Source organism: Mangifera indica, chromosome 20, assembly GCF_011075055.1.
Source record: "Mangifera indica cultivar Alphonso chromosome 20, CATAS_Mindica_2.1, whole genome shotgun sequence".
Classification (NCBI taxonomy): Eukaryota; Viridiplantae; Streptophyta; class Magnoliopsida; order Sapindales; family Anacardiaceae; genus Mangifera; species Mangifera indica.
Window position 1 is genome coordinate 451,585 of NC_058156.1, and position 15,178 is coordinate 466,762.

At 36.5% G+C, this 15,178-nt stretch overlaps 3 protein-coding genes across 6 annotated transcripts; all 3 read right to left on the bottom strand.

Annotated features, from left to right (window-relative positions):
• Positions 1-134: 134 nt before the first annotated feature.
• On the bottom strand, positions 135-1,998 carry LOC123204560 (BTB/POZ domain-containing protein At5g41330-like). The gene is given in 2 exon segments (XM_044621288.1): positions 135-1,093; positions 1,096-1,998. Coding segments are annotated over 2 exon segments (1,371 nt in total). The 5' UTR covers positions 1,970-1,998; the 3' UTR covers positions 135-596.
• A 156-nt stretch (positions 1,999-2,154) lies between these two features.
• Positions 2,155-5,643, bottom strand: LOC123204559. Of its 3 annotated transcripts, XR_006499580.1 has the most exons (4): positions 5,399-5,643; positions 2,590-4,029; positions 2,308-2,374; positions 2,155-2,224 (listed from the first exon to the last, which is right to left on the bottom strand). XR_006499580.1 is itself a non-coding variant. In XM_044621286.1 (2 exons), the coding sequence occupies exons 1-2, from the start codon at positions 5,510-5,512 to the stop codon at positions 2,770-2,772; spliced, it is 1,374 nt and encodes a 457-aa protein (XP_044477221.1). In that variant the 5' UTR covers positions 5,513-5,643; the 3' UTR covers positions 2,418-2,769. The 3 variants fall into 3 exon arrangements, 1 of the variants encoding a protein (XP_044477221.1); XR_006499579.1 differs by having other exon boundaries at positions 2,155-2,374; XM_044621286.1 differs by lacking the exons at positions 2,155-2,224; positions 2,308-2,374 and having other exon boundaries at positions 2,418-4,029.
• A 1,673-nt stretch (positions 5,644-7,316) lies between these two features.
• Positions 7,317-14,686, bottom strand: LOC123204531 (puromycin-sensitive aminopeptidase-like). Of its 2 annotated transcripts, XM_044621244.1 has the most exons (31): positions 14,642-14,686; positions 14,411-14,551; positions 14,227-14,302; positions 13,909-13,985; positions 13,579-13,692; positions 13,424-13,498; positions 13,227-13,334; positions 12,891-13,103; positions 12,727-12,788; positions 12,565-12,592; positions 12,359-12,445; positions 12,240-12,265; positions 11,904-11,967; positions 11,743-11,823; positions 11,475-11,522; positions 11,339-11,357; positions 11,171-11,175; positions 11,065-11,076; positions 10,895-10,951; positions 10,669-10,778; positions 10,511-10,591; positions 10,233-10,416; positions 9,787-9,935; positions 9,563-9,701; positions 9,288-9,434; positions 9,090-9,171; positions 8,829-9,004; positions 8,258-8,368; positions 8,055-8,171; positions 7,895-7,966; positions 7,317-7,797 (listed from the first exon to the last, which is right to left on the bottom strand). In XM_044621244.1, the coding sequence occupies exons 2-31, from the start codon at positions 14,471-14,473 to the stop codon at positions 7,708-7,710; spliced, it is 2,673 nt and encodes an 890-aa protein (XP_044477179.1). In that variant the 5' UTR covers positions 14,474-14,551; positions 14,642-14,686; the 3' UTR covers positions 7,317-7,707. The 2 variants fall into 2 exon arrangements, with proteins under 2 accessions (XP_044477179.1, XP_044477180.1); XM_044621245.1 differs by lacking the exons at positions 11,065-11,076; positions 11,171-11,175; positions 14,642-14,686 and having other exon boundaries at positions 10,895-11,000; positions 11,335-11,357; positions 14,411-14,516.
• Between the last annotated feature and the right edge of the window lie 492 nt (positions 14,687-15,178).

The following is a 15,178-nucleotide window of genomic DNA, read 5'->3' on the forward strand; positions in this document are numbered from 1 at the left end:
CCACTTAAAATGAGCTTGAGTTCTAAACATGGAAAGCAGTCATTTTGATTCAGATGTGATGCGAGGGTTGTTTCATCCCAACAGCAATCAAACAGGTATGCGAAGCCACATGTCAAATAATTAGTGTTCAACAATGAGAAAAACAGATTAATTTAATTATAATAATGAAACATATATAATTACAGGGTTGATGAAAAAATTCACATCATAAGTCAGAAAATCTACTATGATGACAGTGGATCCAGATTCGAATGATAGATTTACAACAATGCAGAGAAGGCACTTACTGCAACTCCAGCTAATGCTTAAGCCATGTGAACTAAGCTTGTAGCTCCAGTTTAAGACCAGAGAGCATGCAACTTGGTCAATCCTTCTGGATTAAAACATGCTCTTCTCATCCACAAAGAACTTCTCCAAGATTCAAAGTAAGCTCCTTGTTTTCTTTTAGATCCGTAAGTGCCAAAATTGTGGGCATCAAACGATGTAAAGCTGCAGTTTCCTCACAACTAACAATGAAAATATACTATTTTCTCATATTAAACAAAGTAGAGATGCTATTTCCATATCAATAACCCCAGTAAATAACCCTTTCCCAATCAGAATCCCCTCACTGAACTCTGCCAAACCTCCACAAACTGCTGACCCATATGCGTAACAAACATCTTGTTGCCGCCAAATGCCAAATTGGTTATCCTTGAACCTCCCATATCCTTCACTCTTCCAATCAAATTCTTCCTAAACACCCGCTCCTCGAACAACCCACCTTCACTACTTGTTTTCGAACCCATCGCAATCTCTGACCAGAACTCTATATGCCCTCCTTTTGCACAAAACACTTGGTTGGAATGACTCTCGATCTTACATCCAGATCCTTCTTTCTTCTCATTAAAAACTTTCTTCTCATCACCAAGACAAACCCATGTACTCATATCTCCCAATTTCCTTAAATCCATATAAAAAACCTCCGCAGATTTGATGCCAACTTTATAAATTGCAGATAAATTGTCAGATATGGTGATATCAGAAAAGCAATCCACCTTATCCTTAACCTCCCACACAACATTACCAGACCTTACATCCCACAATTTGATTGCCCCGAAACCCCAGAAATGGCACTATGTGATCCAGCTGACATGAGCAAATTATATCCCGAAAGCCACCTCAACTTAGCAGCTGGAATCCCAGAATCTGTTTCAGCACCATAAATCTCATTGCGACCGATCTCACTAACGGGTTTAAAACTATTAATATCATAAACCATAATAGAATTCGAATTTCTCCTACAAGACTCAAAACTAACAAACAAACGATCAAGTGATGAGCCAATTGCTTGTACAGTACAACTAGACATGGTCATATTATCCCAATTTAAAGTCTCTTTCACATACCCTTTCCGAAGATCAAGAACTTGCAGCCCAGAAAAATCAGTGGCTCCAGCTGCCGCAACAGTCGGAGACATGGCTAACAAAGAATCAATAGCACTGAATTGTGTCAAAATTGTAGACTTCCTTCTCAAGGACCAGTCAAAGGACGTAATTTTACTTCCATGACAAACATGAAGTGTCCCATACTCAGTCGTTGCAATTGTCGACGGCGAATCGCCATTTAACGGCAGTACCACCGACTTTTCGAGGTTGAAAGCGTCAAACTGCGAGGTATTCGATTGAGAGCTAATCAAAAGCGATTCAATGTTATAAAACTGTGACTCTTCGATCAAGTCTTCGAAATCAAAAGCTTTAGCCTTAGATGGGAGATTCCCAGTTCGTAGAAGGGACAAAAGTACAGAAAATAACTCGGGATCACGGTCAACGAATCTGTTAGACGATTCAGCCAACTGGGATAGGAGCGAATCAGACCCAGCTAGGTTTAGGGTTTGTTTCGTAGTTTGGAAGATTTGCCCACCCACATCAATCGTAACCACACTGGATTCCAAAGGTTTCATCGAATTTGCAATTGAAATTGAGGGCATTGTAAAAGAACCAAAACCCGCGAGACTCGATAGCAAATTGGAGAAAAGTGATTGATTTATACGCAGTGGTTGAGTTAGGTTTGTTGAATAGGGAAGTTTAGTCTGATCAGTTCCATAATGGTTTCAAACTAAATAAGATTTGTTTAGATTAATACGGAAACCAAAGGCTAAAATGAATTCCACCCTTTAACCCAAACCACAGGGTCTCGACAATCAAGGTTGCTAATATCATCATAATGGTTGCATCAATATGACCTGACAAAATTCATATGGTTCAATGCAAATGAAACCGGTTCAAAGCTAAAACGAATTCTACCTTTAACCTGAATCGGACTGACCACGGGATAGACTAATTCCAATCCAAGCGATTCAATGTTGTTGACTTGACCTGGAAGTCTCTTGGAACTGCAATACAATAAGATTGCACAATTCATTTGTTGTCATAGTATTAATCAAGTTAAGTTTAGTGGCATCATTATTGTTATTATTCAATCATTCATTTATGATACATGTAAAAAAGGACGAAGATACAGAGCTAAAAACTTATGATAAACCCGTCTTCCAGCCTAAAATAATGATATTTATATAATACACTATGCAAAACTAAAGAAAAATTATACCTATTGCCCCCACTGTTTTTAGGTCACTAATTACTCAAAATCAGCCTTCATGTGTCACCTTTCCCATCTATATCTATAACACCAAAACTGTCTATTATTTGTTGTGTTGTCATCAACTCCATTGATCCCCTCAAATAATGCTTCCATAAACATGGAGAAACAGAGTGTTTACCATACCAGTTAGCTCACACCCGGCTGTATCATAGGGAAGAAGGCCCAGTTTTTAATGGCCCCGGTACCCTTCCCAATTACCTTCTCGTTTGCCCACCAGTCAGAAGCAAGATTAGGCTCACATGAATCTCCATCAGCATTGTCAAAATTAAATTCTTTGGTGGAAGTTAAAGTGATGGACTGCTGTTTCTGATGCTGTGGTGCCACTTCCACATCCGCTGGAGGTTTTTCTGGCGTCTCATTGGATGTTTCTCCAACACGGCACTGGTAAACATCTTTCACTTTTCTGGGAGATTCTCCTCTCTCAGCACTTGCTCCATTCTGTAGAGATTCTGATACGGCTTCAGTCAATGTTGCTGGCCTCTTTTCTACACATCTTACATCATCTTCAGCAGTCAACTCAAACGAGACTCTATGCCCAACAACCTGATCATTTTGGAGTCCAATTCCGGATGGTGACTGCAATGCAACCTCGAAAATCTTATGGTCCAGAAGAAAACCATTGTGAGGAGTGGACCTGACAGTATCTGGGGTCAATGTTCCAGAACCTTGACATGACCGCCACTCACGGGCAGAAAGTTTATCAAGGTTCAACAGTTTTGGAGGATCACCCATCCGGAACTCGGGAAATTGAGATCCAGCAGCAGTAAATTCACCTTCAGGGAAAGGAGAAGACGTGCCTGAACCTGAGATGCCGGAGCTAGGTGAGATCAGGTGGCCAACTGGGCTTCCAGGATAAAGCTGATAAGATTGGAATTCATATTGGGAAAACGGAAATCTCTGACCAGCATCGCCACATCGAAGATTTGGTTCAAGAAACTGTGCAAATGGAACCTCAGGTGAGGAAGGTGTAGTCAAGTGGACAGACTCCGGAGGTGGAGTGAAAGGGGCAGTTGATGGCTCAGTGGTGAAGGTCGAGAAGACAGGCGGTGAGACTAACTGGGTTTCATGAGCATAAGGACCAATAGCAAAAATTGAAGCAGGCCCACTAGGGGAGTACATATTGACAGATACAGAGTTGAGAGAAAGTACACCAACTGGTGATTGTGTAGCAGAAGGGGGTTCTGATTGAAGGAAGGATGCAGGGGAGGAGGGAGGTGCAACGAAGGGAAGAACTAAGCCAGGAGCTAGGGTGGAATTTTCAGATGCGGATGCATCAATTCGGGAGGTCGTTGGTTCAGGAACGCAGACAGCAGGCCCAAATTGTTTTTTATGCTTGTCAATTCCAAAACACCAGTACATGCTCAAGCAGCCGCCCCATCTTCTCTTCTGAATAAATAAAAATGAAAAAGGTTCACAAAGTTATACCAAAATCATATGTTGTTACCAAATGAAATCAAGGACCAGATAGATAATCAAAAATTCAGTTGGTCTAACATTTGCCAATCAGTCCTTGGGCTTCAGTCCATTTTTTTATATCAGAGACCAGAGAAAGTGCCAGTTAAGGTTTCATTCATTTGAAAACAGAACATTCAATTGTAAAGATTTTATAAGATCACTGCATAACTATCAAAGAAAGCTCACACAGGATGGCAGAGGCTAAGAATGGTCCATGCTACAATTCCAGTCCCATTTCATCATCTAGAATTACAGATAGTGAAAGGGAAATTTACACTCCAGAAGTGAATTTCTACATTAATAACCAACCTAGAGGAAACTAGGAAACATGTGTAACTCAACAATATCTTATAAGTGCAAGGCATTAAATCCAACTGGTTGCTGAAAAGCTATATTGGAAAAACTAGGGAATTATCTCACTTTGTCAAATGAACTTATAAGCTTGTTATCTGAGATAGTAAAAGCATCATATCTATTCTGAGTATCATCATGCCTAGATGTCTTACATACATTATACGTATCAAGTAAAGAAGCATCAAAGCAAGTTCGTTAGAAACCTATTGCAAATCTGATGCACAGAGCTTCCAACCCCCCATGCATTATTTAAAAAAAAAAAAAAATTGCATTTTCCACTCTGTCTTGACTGGTAACATAACAGCTGACGTAGTTTCATGCTCAGTCAAATAGACGTAATCATTTCATTCAAGTGTAACTTTTCTACAGAAAAATTTAAAAAAATCTTTTAGAAATAATAAAAATATTTTCTTGAAATTTTCATAAAGAAATTTCAATTACTAATCCGTATGAATTCTGATTCGACCTTAACTGCAAATTCCTAAGTACTTTAAAAAAAATCTGAGAGCTTCCAATGTTTAAATCAAGAACTTCAACTCAGTTGCAAACCACACCAAAAAGCTAATATTCAAACTAAAAGGTAATATATTTATCTATTTAGAGTAGTTTATCATGAAAATTTCCAAAATTCGCCAACTTCAACAATTACTGGCACCAAATCAAATCATAAGTTCAAAGACAGAAACTCAGGCAAAGGAAAAGAAGCAAAAAAACTACAACTTGGGACTAATTACAAGCTAAAGCACCATAATATATCTTCTAATACAAGTCACAAGTCAAACTTGAAAAAGCTCTCAAACAAACTACTTCCAAAAAAAGCAACAAATTTACATAACAATAAAACTCCATAATCAACAAAACAGATCTTAAATCCACGAATCATAAACATAAACAAAACAACTAGAATAAGATAATAAGAAAGAAAAAAAAAAAGAAAATAATTCACCTGAACCGTAGCTTGAGGAACACGATTCTCAGCTGAAGCGATCGCAGTAGCAGCCGCGTGTATAGTCTCGAAAGTGTTGTTCAAAGCTCTAGAATTTCCATTCGCGCCTCTCATCTCTAAAATTTTCTCGAGAAAAATCAAATTTTAATTTTCCCGAGAAAACGATCAAACCAGAAAGAGAGAGACAGACATTGAGAGATACTAAGATTTATAAAGCAAGCTACTACTTATTCCAATCTTTAAAAAATTAAAATAAAAATGAAAAATAAGATTTTATTTTTATAATAAAGTTTGTATTTTCGTATGAAGTAACGCTGTTGGGGTCAAACACGGCAGTGAGTTGGATCGTGTGAGATAATTCGAAGACCCAGACTTTAGACTAAAATTGTTTTTTAATGTATGTACATTTATGCCCTTGTTGTTGAGTTGTATTTAGAGGTGGATTCCAGGAGGCCAGCTTGGCTCGAACAAATCGAATTCGAATTAGAGTTTCAACTCAACAGTTTAATTTAAATTCAGTGTTGTTTGTCTTTTTAGTGCTATTATTCAATGTTTCAATGATACTATTGATTCAAATAAGTCTCAAACTATTTTGATGATCTTTAACTCACGGGTTTGTATTATTGTTATGAATGTTTGACTTATTAAACTCATAAATTTAGAAAACTTGAAATATATATCAAAATAATATCGTTTTGATTGATAATCATGAAAATGGTGTTATAGATTTTGGTTTTGTTATAATATCAATCATTCAAGTTTGATTCAATATTACGAACGAAATTCAAATTTGATTTTCTTTAAACTAAGTCAAACTCAAACTAATTTAAATATAATAATTTGGTTTGATTTAGTACGAATTCATCCTTATTGTCTTTTTCGTGAATTGAAGAAAGGTAAGTGATGATAGGTGAGGAGGGTAGATTAGTCATATGATTTAAAATATAGGATTAAGGAAATAATTGGGATGATTATGGGACCAGAGGAATAATGTCAAATATGTATGCACGTGTGCTTGTTTGTGCCCGTCCACTTTTTCTTCTTGATGGCTTTCGTGCGCACAAGACCAACTGCGTAACATAGGCCCCACCCCTTCCCCGCGCCACGCCGCGCCGCCCCCTTATCCACCACCCCCACTTTAACCAACTTCTCTATTATTCATCAAAACTGACTCTAGCTCCCTACTGAGTTAAGTTCGAGTTTGTCCTAATTTAAGTCTACTCTCAATTATTTTTAATAACATTTACGATTAATTCAAGTTTAAATCAATTTATATTTGAGTAAAATATTGATTGGATAACAGGGTCGCTTCAAGATTTTTCAATCGGGATATAAATTTGAATAATATTTTAAATAATTTTGTTTATGTAATTATTAAATATAAAATCTGAAAAGGGGGAGAGACAGATAAACCCACTTAAGAAAAGGGGCTTTTTGAGAGATAAAAAGACTCTTCTATGTAAGCATAGATTTCAGGGGAAGATTTAACTTCTGCTTTAGGGGATTCTAAAAAGCTTAAAAATCATCGAAAGCTTGGTGATTTGGGTTGGGGTCCACTGAAGCGTGCATATTTGATCTTTGGGGCTGGGCTAGCATCAGCGTTGCCACATGTGAATGTGATCCGGACAATATCTTTAAAATCAAATTGAATATTAACCTAATAAAGAGAATGATCCAACCCTACTCATAATTAGACCAATTGATTAATAATTAGATTGTTAATTATTCAAAAATATTATTAAAAAGTTTTTATATAATTCATCATTAAATATATAATTTAATAATATATCTATTTAAATATAATAAATAAAGTGTTACATTTATGTTTTTATAACACATTTAAAAATAATAATAAATTTTTTATATTAACTAAGTCAAATATGATTTTATATCCTATTGAAATGAATAGTTTAAAAACTTTAATCCAATTTAATATGCTTTAATTGCAAAATTAGAACCGGTTTAACTAACAATTAATAGTTCAACCAGTCCGATCAGCCAATGCGATCTGGTTTTTTAAACCATCGATTCCGGCGTTGCCCCTGCCAAGAATCAGTGATGGTCATCCCGGGCCAAGCCACACCAGATTTGGCACAGCCCATCGTGCGACAAACTGTGCCAGCCCGACTCAATGCTAAGGTCCGGGGCAAGTAAGGTATCCCACGCGTAGAAGATTTTTTTACACTAAAACGACTGCATTTCACAACACACACAGTCGATTAAGGGATGTAGCCATTCCATGTTCATCACACAAAATGTGGGCTAATCAATTTATTCAATTCTCATATAACAGCTATCATGGACAGTGATCAAGGGTTTAAAGCAGCTAAGCTTTTTGAGGCAATTTCGAACACATTCTCCGACAGCCCATTGGTCGACATTATCACCTCCAGTTGTGCCTGTACACCATCGCAAAATGTTACGTCTATCAGCATAACCAAACAACATAGTTTCTAACACTGCTCTACACCAGCAATGGCATCACCAGAGTCTTACCTTGGCCAGCTTTTGGCGTGTTTCATCGAAGCGCCTCCATCTTGAGAAGGCTGACACCATTCGGGATGCCACCTGCAATAAGTAGATAAGAATAAGAAATGATCATACCAAAAGGATTCAATTACACTATCTGCAACCAGCAATCACAAGATTTGTAGACCTGAGGATTCAGTTTGTCTAGTTGGACAACAATTTCTCCCAAGAATTTATAGCCGGAGCCATCCTTAGCGTGGAAATTCACAGGGGAAGCACAAAATCCTCCGATGAGTGAGTATACCTGTGGCAAGATAGATTATGTACAAGTACAATCTTCAAAATTAAACAAACAGGAAACAACACAGCACAGCGACAGATGACACTTACCTTATTTGGATTACGCATGTCAAACGCTGGATGGTTTAAAAGTTTACGGACATGCTCAACATTACCAGGAACATCAGACACAGCTTGAAGGGCAAACCATTTATTCACAACCTGACAAAAGAGCAAAATGAAGTTGTCTGCAAATTCTAACAAGTGGAGGAGACTGACAACTACGTTGAGTACCGGTACATAATTGTAAAATCGAAAAGCAAAGGGCAATAAGTTGAGTAAGGTGGTAGGTTTAATTTTTTTTTCCCCTGTTGCAAAACAGATACACAATGTGCTAGCGTAAAAGGAAACTACACAATTTATTTATAGTGGTTTAAAGAACTTCGTAAAATTAGTTGATACAGCAGAAGATTGTAGACCGTGTTATAAGATCAATTTGGCCTTGAGTACGCAAATATGTTTCTTAGAAAAATCAAAAGAATACCCATTTGAAAAAATGAAGAAAAAAACTAATTTTACATTCTCAAACAATCACGGCAGTTTTCAGAGCAAGAGAGAAATACCGACACGACTTACAAAAATTTCACTTGAGCAACAAACAGATATTGGATTGGGAGCTTACCAAATAGTCATGCTGCCACTTGCTGTAGAAATCATCTAAAGCATCTTCACGAGTTTTACCAGGAATCTGGTCTAGTGCTGCCAAAGCTGCAAATTGGTCTGTCATATTTGTGGCAGTTCTATATTCATGCATCGCAAGTTCTGTAATCTCTGGATATCCAAGTGATGCAAGGCATGCTGCAGATCAAACATAGATATATTTAGTAAAAGGACAATTTTACTGCAGCAAATTTTGAGAATAAATAAGTTAAGCAACACAGACTTAGAGCAGTATTCTTCAGAGCACGCCTGGCCATATTAGCATGATTAAAGACATACTTTTCAGTACTCCGATTTTTTTCAACCTGAGAAAAACAAAAAGATCAAGTTTATTCATCAAGGGAGATCAATCAACAAGATGATACAAAAAAATAAGAATTCATCATTATAGTGTCATGCCACTCCAAAGAAGATGGCCTACTGTGCTCAGAAACTCTGCTTTCAGTTCTGATGCAAGCTGCTTCCGAATAAAAGTTCGAACAGCATGTACAGCATCTGGATCTGCAACTTCCATTAAGTCCATAATCTCTCCTTCACCAGGTAGAGTTATAGCCTTTGCAATGAATTCCTGGATTTTTAAATGCAATTCAAGTTGGTAAGTGAATTCATATTCCACACAAATACCCCCAAAACCAAAAATAAATAAATATATACAGAAACCCCATATTCCCATCTGAACGGGAGCCCTTATCATACTTTATCCAAGCTTGAATCACAAAGTATACTTCTGAGGCCATGCACAAACTTTGGATTCAGAACCAATGGTTTGTTTTGTTGAAAATCAGCCACCAAGCTCAGCATCAGTTTCCTTGCCAATAGTTGCCCAGCTTCCCAACTAAACAGAAAAATCATCTCATCAATAAGTTTCTACAAATTATTCAACAACACGATAGAAGATTGTTGCTCCAGGAAAGACAAACCGGTTGAACTCATCCGAATCATGAGCAAGCAGGAAAAACAGATCAGTATCAGATAGATCAGATTCAAGACGGATGGGAGCACTAAAACCCCGCAAGAGAGATGGAATTGGCCGCTCCGGTATATCAGAGAACACAAATTCTTCTTCTTTCTGCTTTGTAACAATATAATGGAGGGAAAATTAATGTTATGAAGAAAGTTAAGAACTTATATGGTTCTAGCTCTTAAAACTGCAGCTTGCCATTGTCAATTGTAAGCCTTTTTTAAATCTAGTTTACAGCCGCAAGCCCTCTATGAAAGCATCAACAGAGAGAAAAAAATGAGTTAAGCAATACCAAAGGCCTTTGCCCATATAAGAATATAGAAACTGTAAAATATGTAAAATGCAAAGCACAAACCATTTTAAAAATATAAAACCAGAATAGCATCATAAAAGATTTTAAATGACCTTGGTTACTCGAAGAACTGTAGTGTAGACTGGTTCATTGTTGCCTGCAATGGGCTGCATTGTGCCATCATGATACACAGACGAGAGTGGCATGTCCTTGCCACTTGAGTCCAGCAGACCTACTGATACAGGAATGAACATGGGCTCTTTCACTGGCTGCCTGGGGGTTGGTGGTACCTCTTGACTGAAAATCCCCACCAGCAAGCAAAAAGTTATTACCGTTTATCATTAGAAAGGAAAGTTATGGATTACCATAATTATATCCTTCAAATGTGTACCTGAACTTCAAAGAATAAGCATTAGTTTCAGCATTGTAGGAAGAAGTGACTTTCACACGAGGAGTACCTGCTTGGGAGTACCTGAAATTTTCATTATATGCAAAAGCATAAGCATTAAAACCATCAGACAACTCAAATGAGAAGATGACAGTCCATACCACAATAGGAAATTAGCAAAATCTGCATCATTTGCATCTCGCATGGCAGCAAAAAAGTCTTCACAGGTTACAGCTTGCCCATCATGTCTCTTAAAATATAGATCCATTCCCTGAATTATGGAAAGAATGATCCAATTACTAGCTCCAAGGTGAGCAGCTTTTTGGCACAACTCATGTTTACTCATATAAGAGGCAGTTCCAGATTTGGACATTTCCACAAACATACCTTCCGGAAGCCTTGACTCCCAAGTAGAGTTTTGTACATCCTAACAACTTCAGCTCCCTGATAAGTTGTAATATAATCATAAGCCATCGATACATAGATGATGGTTCTAATCACTCACAAACATATGAATGCACACATTCACACACAAATATGATAGAATGAAGTCAAACCTTTTGATAAACCTGTCACAAAATAAACAGCAAGGAAAAGTTAATATCTCATCAGAAGAAAAGGTAGCCAGAAGTAAAAGACGCACAGCAAAACACTAAAACATACAGTCACTGCAATTTGACGTTAGCAGGTCCATATCAGAATCATATGCAACACAAATTCACAATAAAGCCAAAATATGAGAGAGCGGCAAAACAGAATATCCAAGTTGAAAAACAAGTATCTCCATGCAACCTTCAGGTTATTTCAAATTATAAGGAACAAAAAACTTGCCTGTGTAGAAGTTGTCCATCTGCAAGGGAAAGAAGCAAGAAATTTTAGAACAAGTCATGTATAATACATTTAAGATAGCTTAAGACGAAATAATACTACTTTACGTAAGTGTCACAAAATAAAGGTGACCACTAACCTTAATGTAAGAATGTGGTCGAACGGGATGAGCCATAGGACCATCATCCTGATAGATAGAAAAAAATAGATTTTCAGTTGCTAGTTGAAAGGGAGTATGATATACCACATACGGTGTGCATCACCGTGGAATCATATATCTTCACCAACGAACTTGTATAGAGCATAAATAGTAATAGTATAATAGCATCAACCAAACAGAATCAGTGAAGCATCAATTTGAAGGTATGGGAAAGAATCAAGAGGAAAAAAAAAAAAAGTAAAAGAACCTGTGGATACTGTGAATTACGAAGCCTTGAAACATCAGCAATCCGCTTTACAGTACGGCTTCCCATGTCAGATGAGAATTCCTATCAAGAATGATTGCTCCTATTCATAAGCCTTGAGGTTGCATTTGCACCAACTAAATGAAGACAGAAATTAGATATACCTGATCCCGAAAGACAGTGAGACCCTCCTTTAAGCTGAGCTGGAACCAATCACGACATGTCACTCTGAAAAAATTTAATAACTAAAAATTTGTTCAGTACCAGTACAAGTGGAATCTTAAAAAAGAAAAATAATAATAAAGATAGGACCACCTTCATAAGAATATAGGTCTGGATGCCAAACAATTCAAACAACAAACTTAAAATATGAATGTTATTTAGAAAAAAAAATTCAAAATTAAAGAGGCGAAGAATTCAGACAAGTACAAAATTGGATTAATAAAATGATTCAGTATCTTCTACAAAAGAACAATGAAATTAATGGAATATAAGCCCACCTGTTGCCAGTCCAGTTGTGGAAATACTGCAGTGAACAGATGACAAAAAAGTCACAAGAAGTAGCAGTAAAAAGAGAAATCACTTCATTTTCTTCAAATCATACATATTGATAACAGACCTCATGGCCAATAACCCCCAAGATTGCAGCATAATCTGCATCAGAAGCAGTTTCTGGAGACGCCAAGACAAGCCTTGAATTGAAGATCTGTAGACAAGTCCAATATGACTTTAATTATACAGCACATAAATATATTTATATATGTACACACACACACACACATAGAGACACAGAGTTATAATAACAAAATAAGTCAGATGCCATACATTCAAACTTTTGTTTTCCATGGCTCCCCTAAGAAATCAATCAAGAAAAAAATAGTATCAGTATTAAGGGGGAAAAAAGAGTCACAAACATAATATAATTATTAATAGAATTTAAATATAGTTACATGAATAAATTTTGACCTAACGAAAAACACAACTTACATGTTAAAATCTGGAACAGCCACAATATTGAAGAGATCCAGGTCATATTCCAGACCGAAAACCTGTTTGTAAACACATACAAATAGAAGGAGGCTTTAGAACAAAGAGAAATAACATAAGTTTGAAAAGATATCAATAACCAAGATACCAGTGAAAATACTAACATCCTCATCCCACTTCATCGCTGCCTTAAGTGAATACATTGCATGTGCAGTCTTGGGTAGGTCTTCTGGTGGAGTCCAGATCCTTAGAGACACTTGCCGACCTGACTGGGTCACAAATTTATCATCTCTGCTCTCCAACTTTCCTGCAACTAAGGCAAACAAGTAGCAAGGTTTCTTGAAGGGATCCTCCCAGAGTGCATAATGCCTACCACCCTGCAAGGGAAAATAGATAAAGTACAATTAAGGGCTAATAACTGTTAAATAATCAACACCAAAAGGGAAGGGAAAAAAACACAAAGAAGAAACAATGCCTCTTGCTAAACAAGCAGACATCACCTCAAGATCTCCATGTTCTGCGAGATTTCCATTAGACAACAATACAGGGTATAATGACTTATCAGCTTCAATACGGCATGTGTATTTCGCCATTATATCAGGGCGGTCCTATTAGCAAAATTAATACCAAAGTTGAACTAAGATTAATAATCCAGAGTAAGAGCTTATTAAAATTGTAACTGCTTCAAGATACTTACCAGATAAAATGTAATTTTACGAAAACCCTCTGCTTCACATTGTGTGCAGAAATTCCCAGATGACTTGTAAAGCCCCTGTAGCAAAACAATTAAATTAATAATAAGAGCACTGGTGGAGTAACAAATTACACTTGATATGAAATAGAGCAATGTACCTCTAATGAAGTATTTTTCTGAGGATAAATCTCAGTGACAATTTCCACAGTAAATGTACCACGAGGTGGTGATGTAAGTGTTAGATGGCAAGAATCTAACCAATATTCACCCTCCTATAAATACAATAAAGTAAATAAATTTACTAAAATCCTTAAATCATACATCTGAATCCCACCTCAAAGAAGTCAACTGAAAATTCTAAACAAAGAAATTGAAAAATAATTCCAAATAACATATCTATAGTAACCAAATAGTAAAACTTGGATAACAAAGTTAGAAACAACATGACATTGACAATAATTTTGGAAGGTTGCATAAAAAGGGCATACCTTTAGTTCAATACCATTGGTCTTGATTGAAACAAGCTTTAGATCTACTCCATCCAAAACCAAGGGAGAAGAGGAACCTGTTTCAATGGAGTTTGTTTAAAACATAAGACGACTGGCAATGTTTGCAAAGTATAAATTGTACATAGTAACCTTGCAAAAAGAAAGAAAAACAATATTAAGATTATGGCAGGAACAACATATTAACTAGTATTATAGGTGAATGCAAATGTTATGGAAATTACATTGATATCAAAGAAGAAACTACCACACAACAACCTATCACATGCTAAAATAAAAAAAGAAAGACCAAAGTATCACCTTCAACCCTAGGGAAGACAGTTATATTCGAAGTAACAATTGTTTTTTCCTCGCCCAACGAAAATTTCAAATCCACCTGCATTGGTACATCCATTAATCAACAGAAAAACAAGAAAAATCCCCATATATGAAATAATGAGTCCTCAAAAAATATGTATTCTAATTTACGTAACCACATGCATACCGTGTCAAAGTAATAATCCGGCATCTTGTAATCCTTCAAAAAGATTTCTTTTGGAGTATCCATTTTGGAGTCCTCAACTTGCTTTGGTATGTTCTCTGTGGCAACTGAACAAATCAGCCTCTGGCCAGTTTGCTTACTCCTCTGACAAAAAAGTTAAAGCACCAGAAAATCAACAAAATTCAAGACAAAAAATAAGAATAGATAAGTAAATTTTAAAGAATAACCACTTACATAAAGCAAATAATATGAAGACAAGTAATTTCTTTGACTCCTGACCTAGATGATAGATGATTAGAAATTAGAAATCACTGCCTCATAAGCATCTTCCATAATTTGACTGAACGAAGAATAAGATTTTCACAAACCTCTGAACTAAGCAAACACTAATTCTGAGATTTTTTTTTCCCTGAATTTCAAAAAAAGCTAACACAACTAGTAGCCTGACATTGCAAAAGGAATACACATAAAATTATTTATGCAACACTCCCAAGAAAATCTACAGTTTACAGACACCATCAGCAGGGGCACTTGTGTATGCACAAGCATACACAGATCCCCCAGACTATTCAAAACACAATTCAGGAAAAGATATTCAACAAAACTATGCCAATTCCGTTTAAGCCAACTGAAGGTAATGAGATAAACCTAAAACCTGACAACAAATTAAGAATCAACAATTTAAAACTATCAAATATTGCACCAACCACCCCACCTTCCAGACAAAAAATAGTAAATAGATAAAAGATACTAAAATGGAATGGGATTACG

Bases quoted from the DNA above. Each gene is read 5' to 3' on its own strand.
- LOC123204531 (XM_044621245.1), bottom strand. From the start codon at position 14,473: ATGGATACTCCAAAAGAAATCTTTTTGAAGGATTACAAGATGCCGGAT. The intron at 11,824-11,903 runs GTATATCTAATT...CATTCTTGATAG, and splicing joins TCACTGTCTTTCGGGATCAG to GAATTCTCATCTGACATGGG. The intron at 9,435-9,562 runs GTATGATAAGGG...TTAAAAATCCAG, and splicing joins GTGATTCAAGCTTGGATAAA to GAATTCATTGCAAAGGCTAT.
- LOC123204559 (XM_044621286.1), bottom strand. From the start codon at position 5,512: ATGAGAGGCGCGAATGGAAATTCTAGAGCTTTGAACAACACTTTCGAG. The intron at 4,030-5,398 runs GTGAATTATTTT...TTATTTATTCAG, and splicing joins TTCCTCAAGCTACGGTTCAG to AAGAGAAGATGGGGCGGCTG.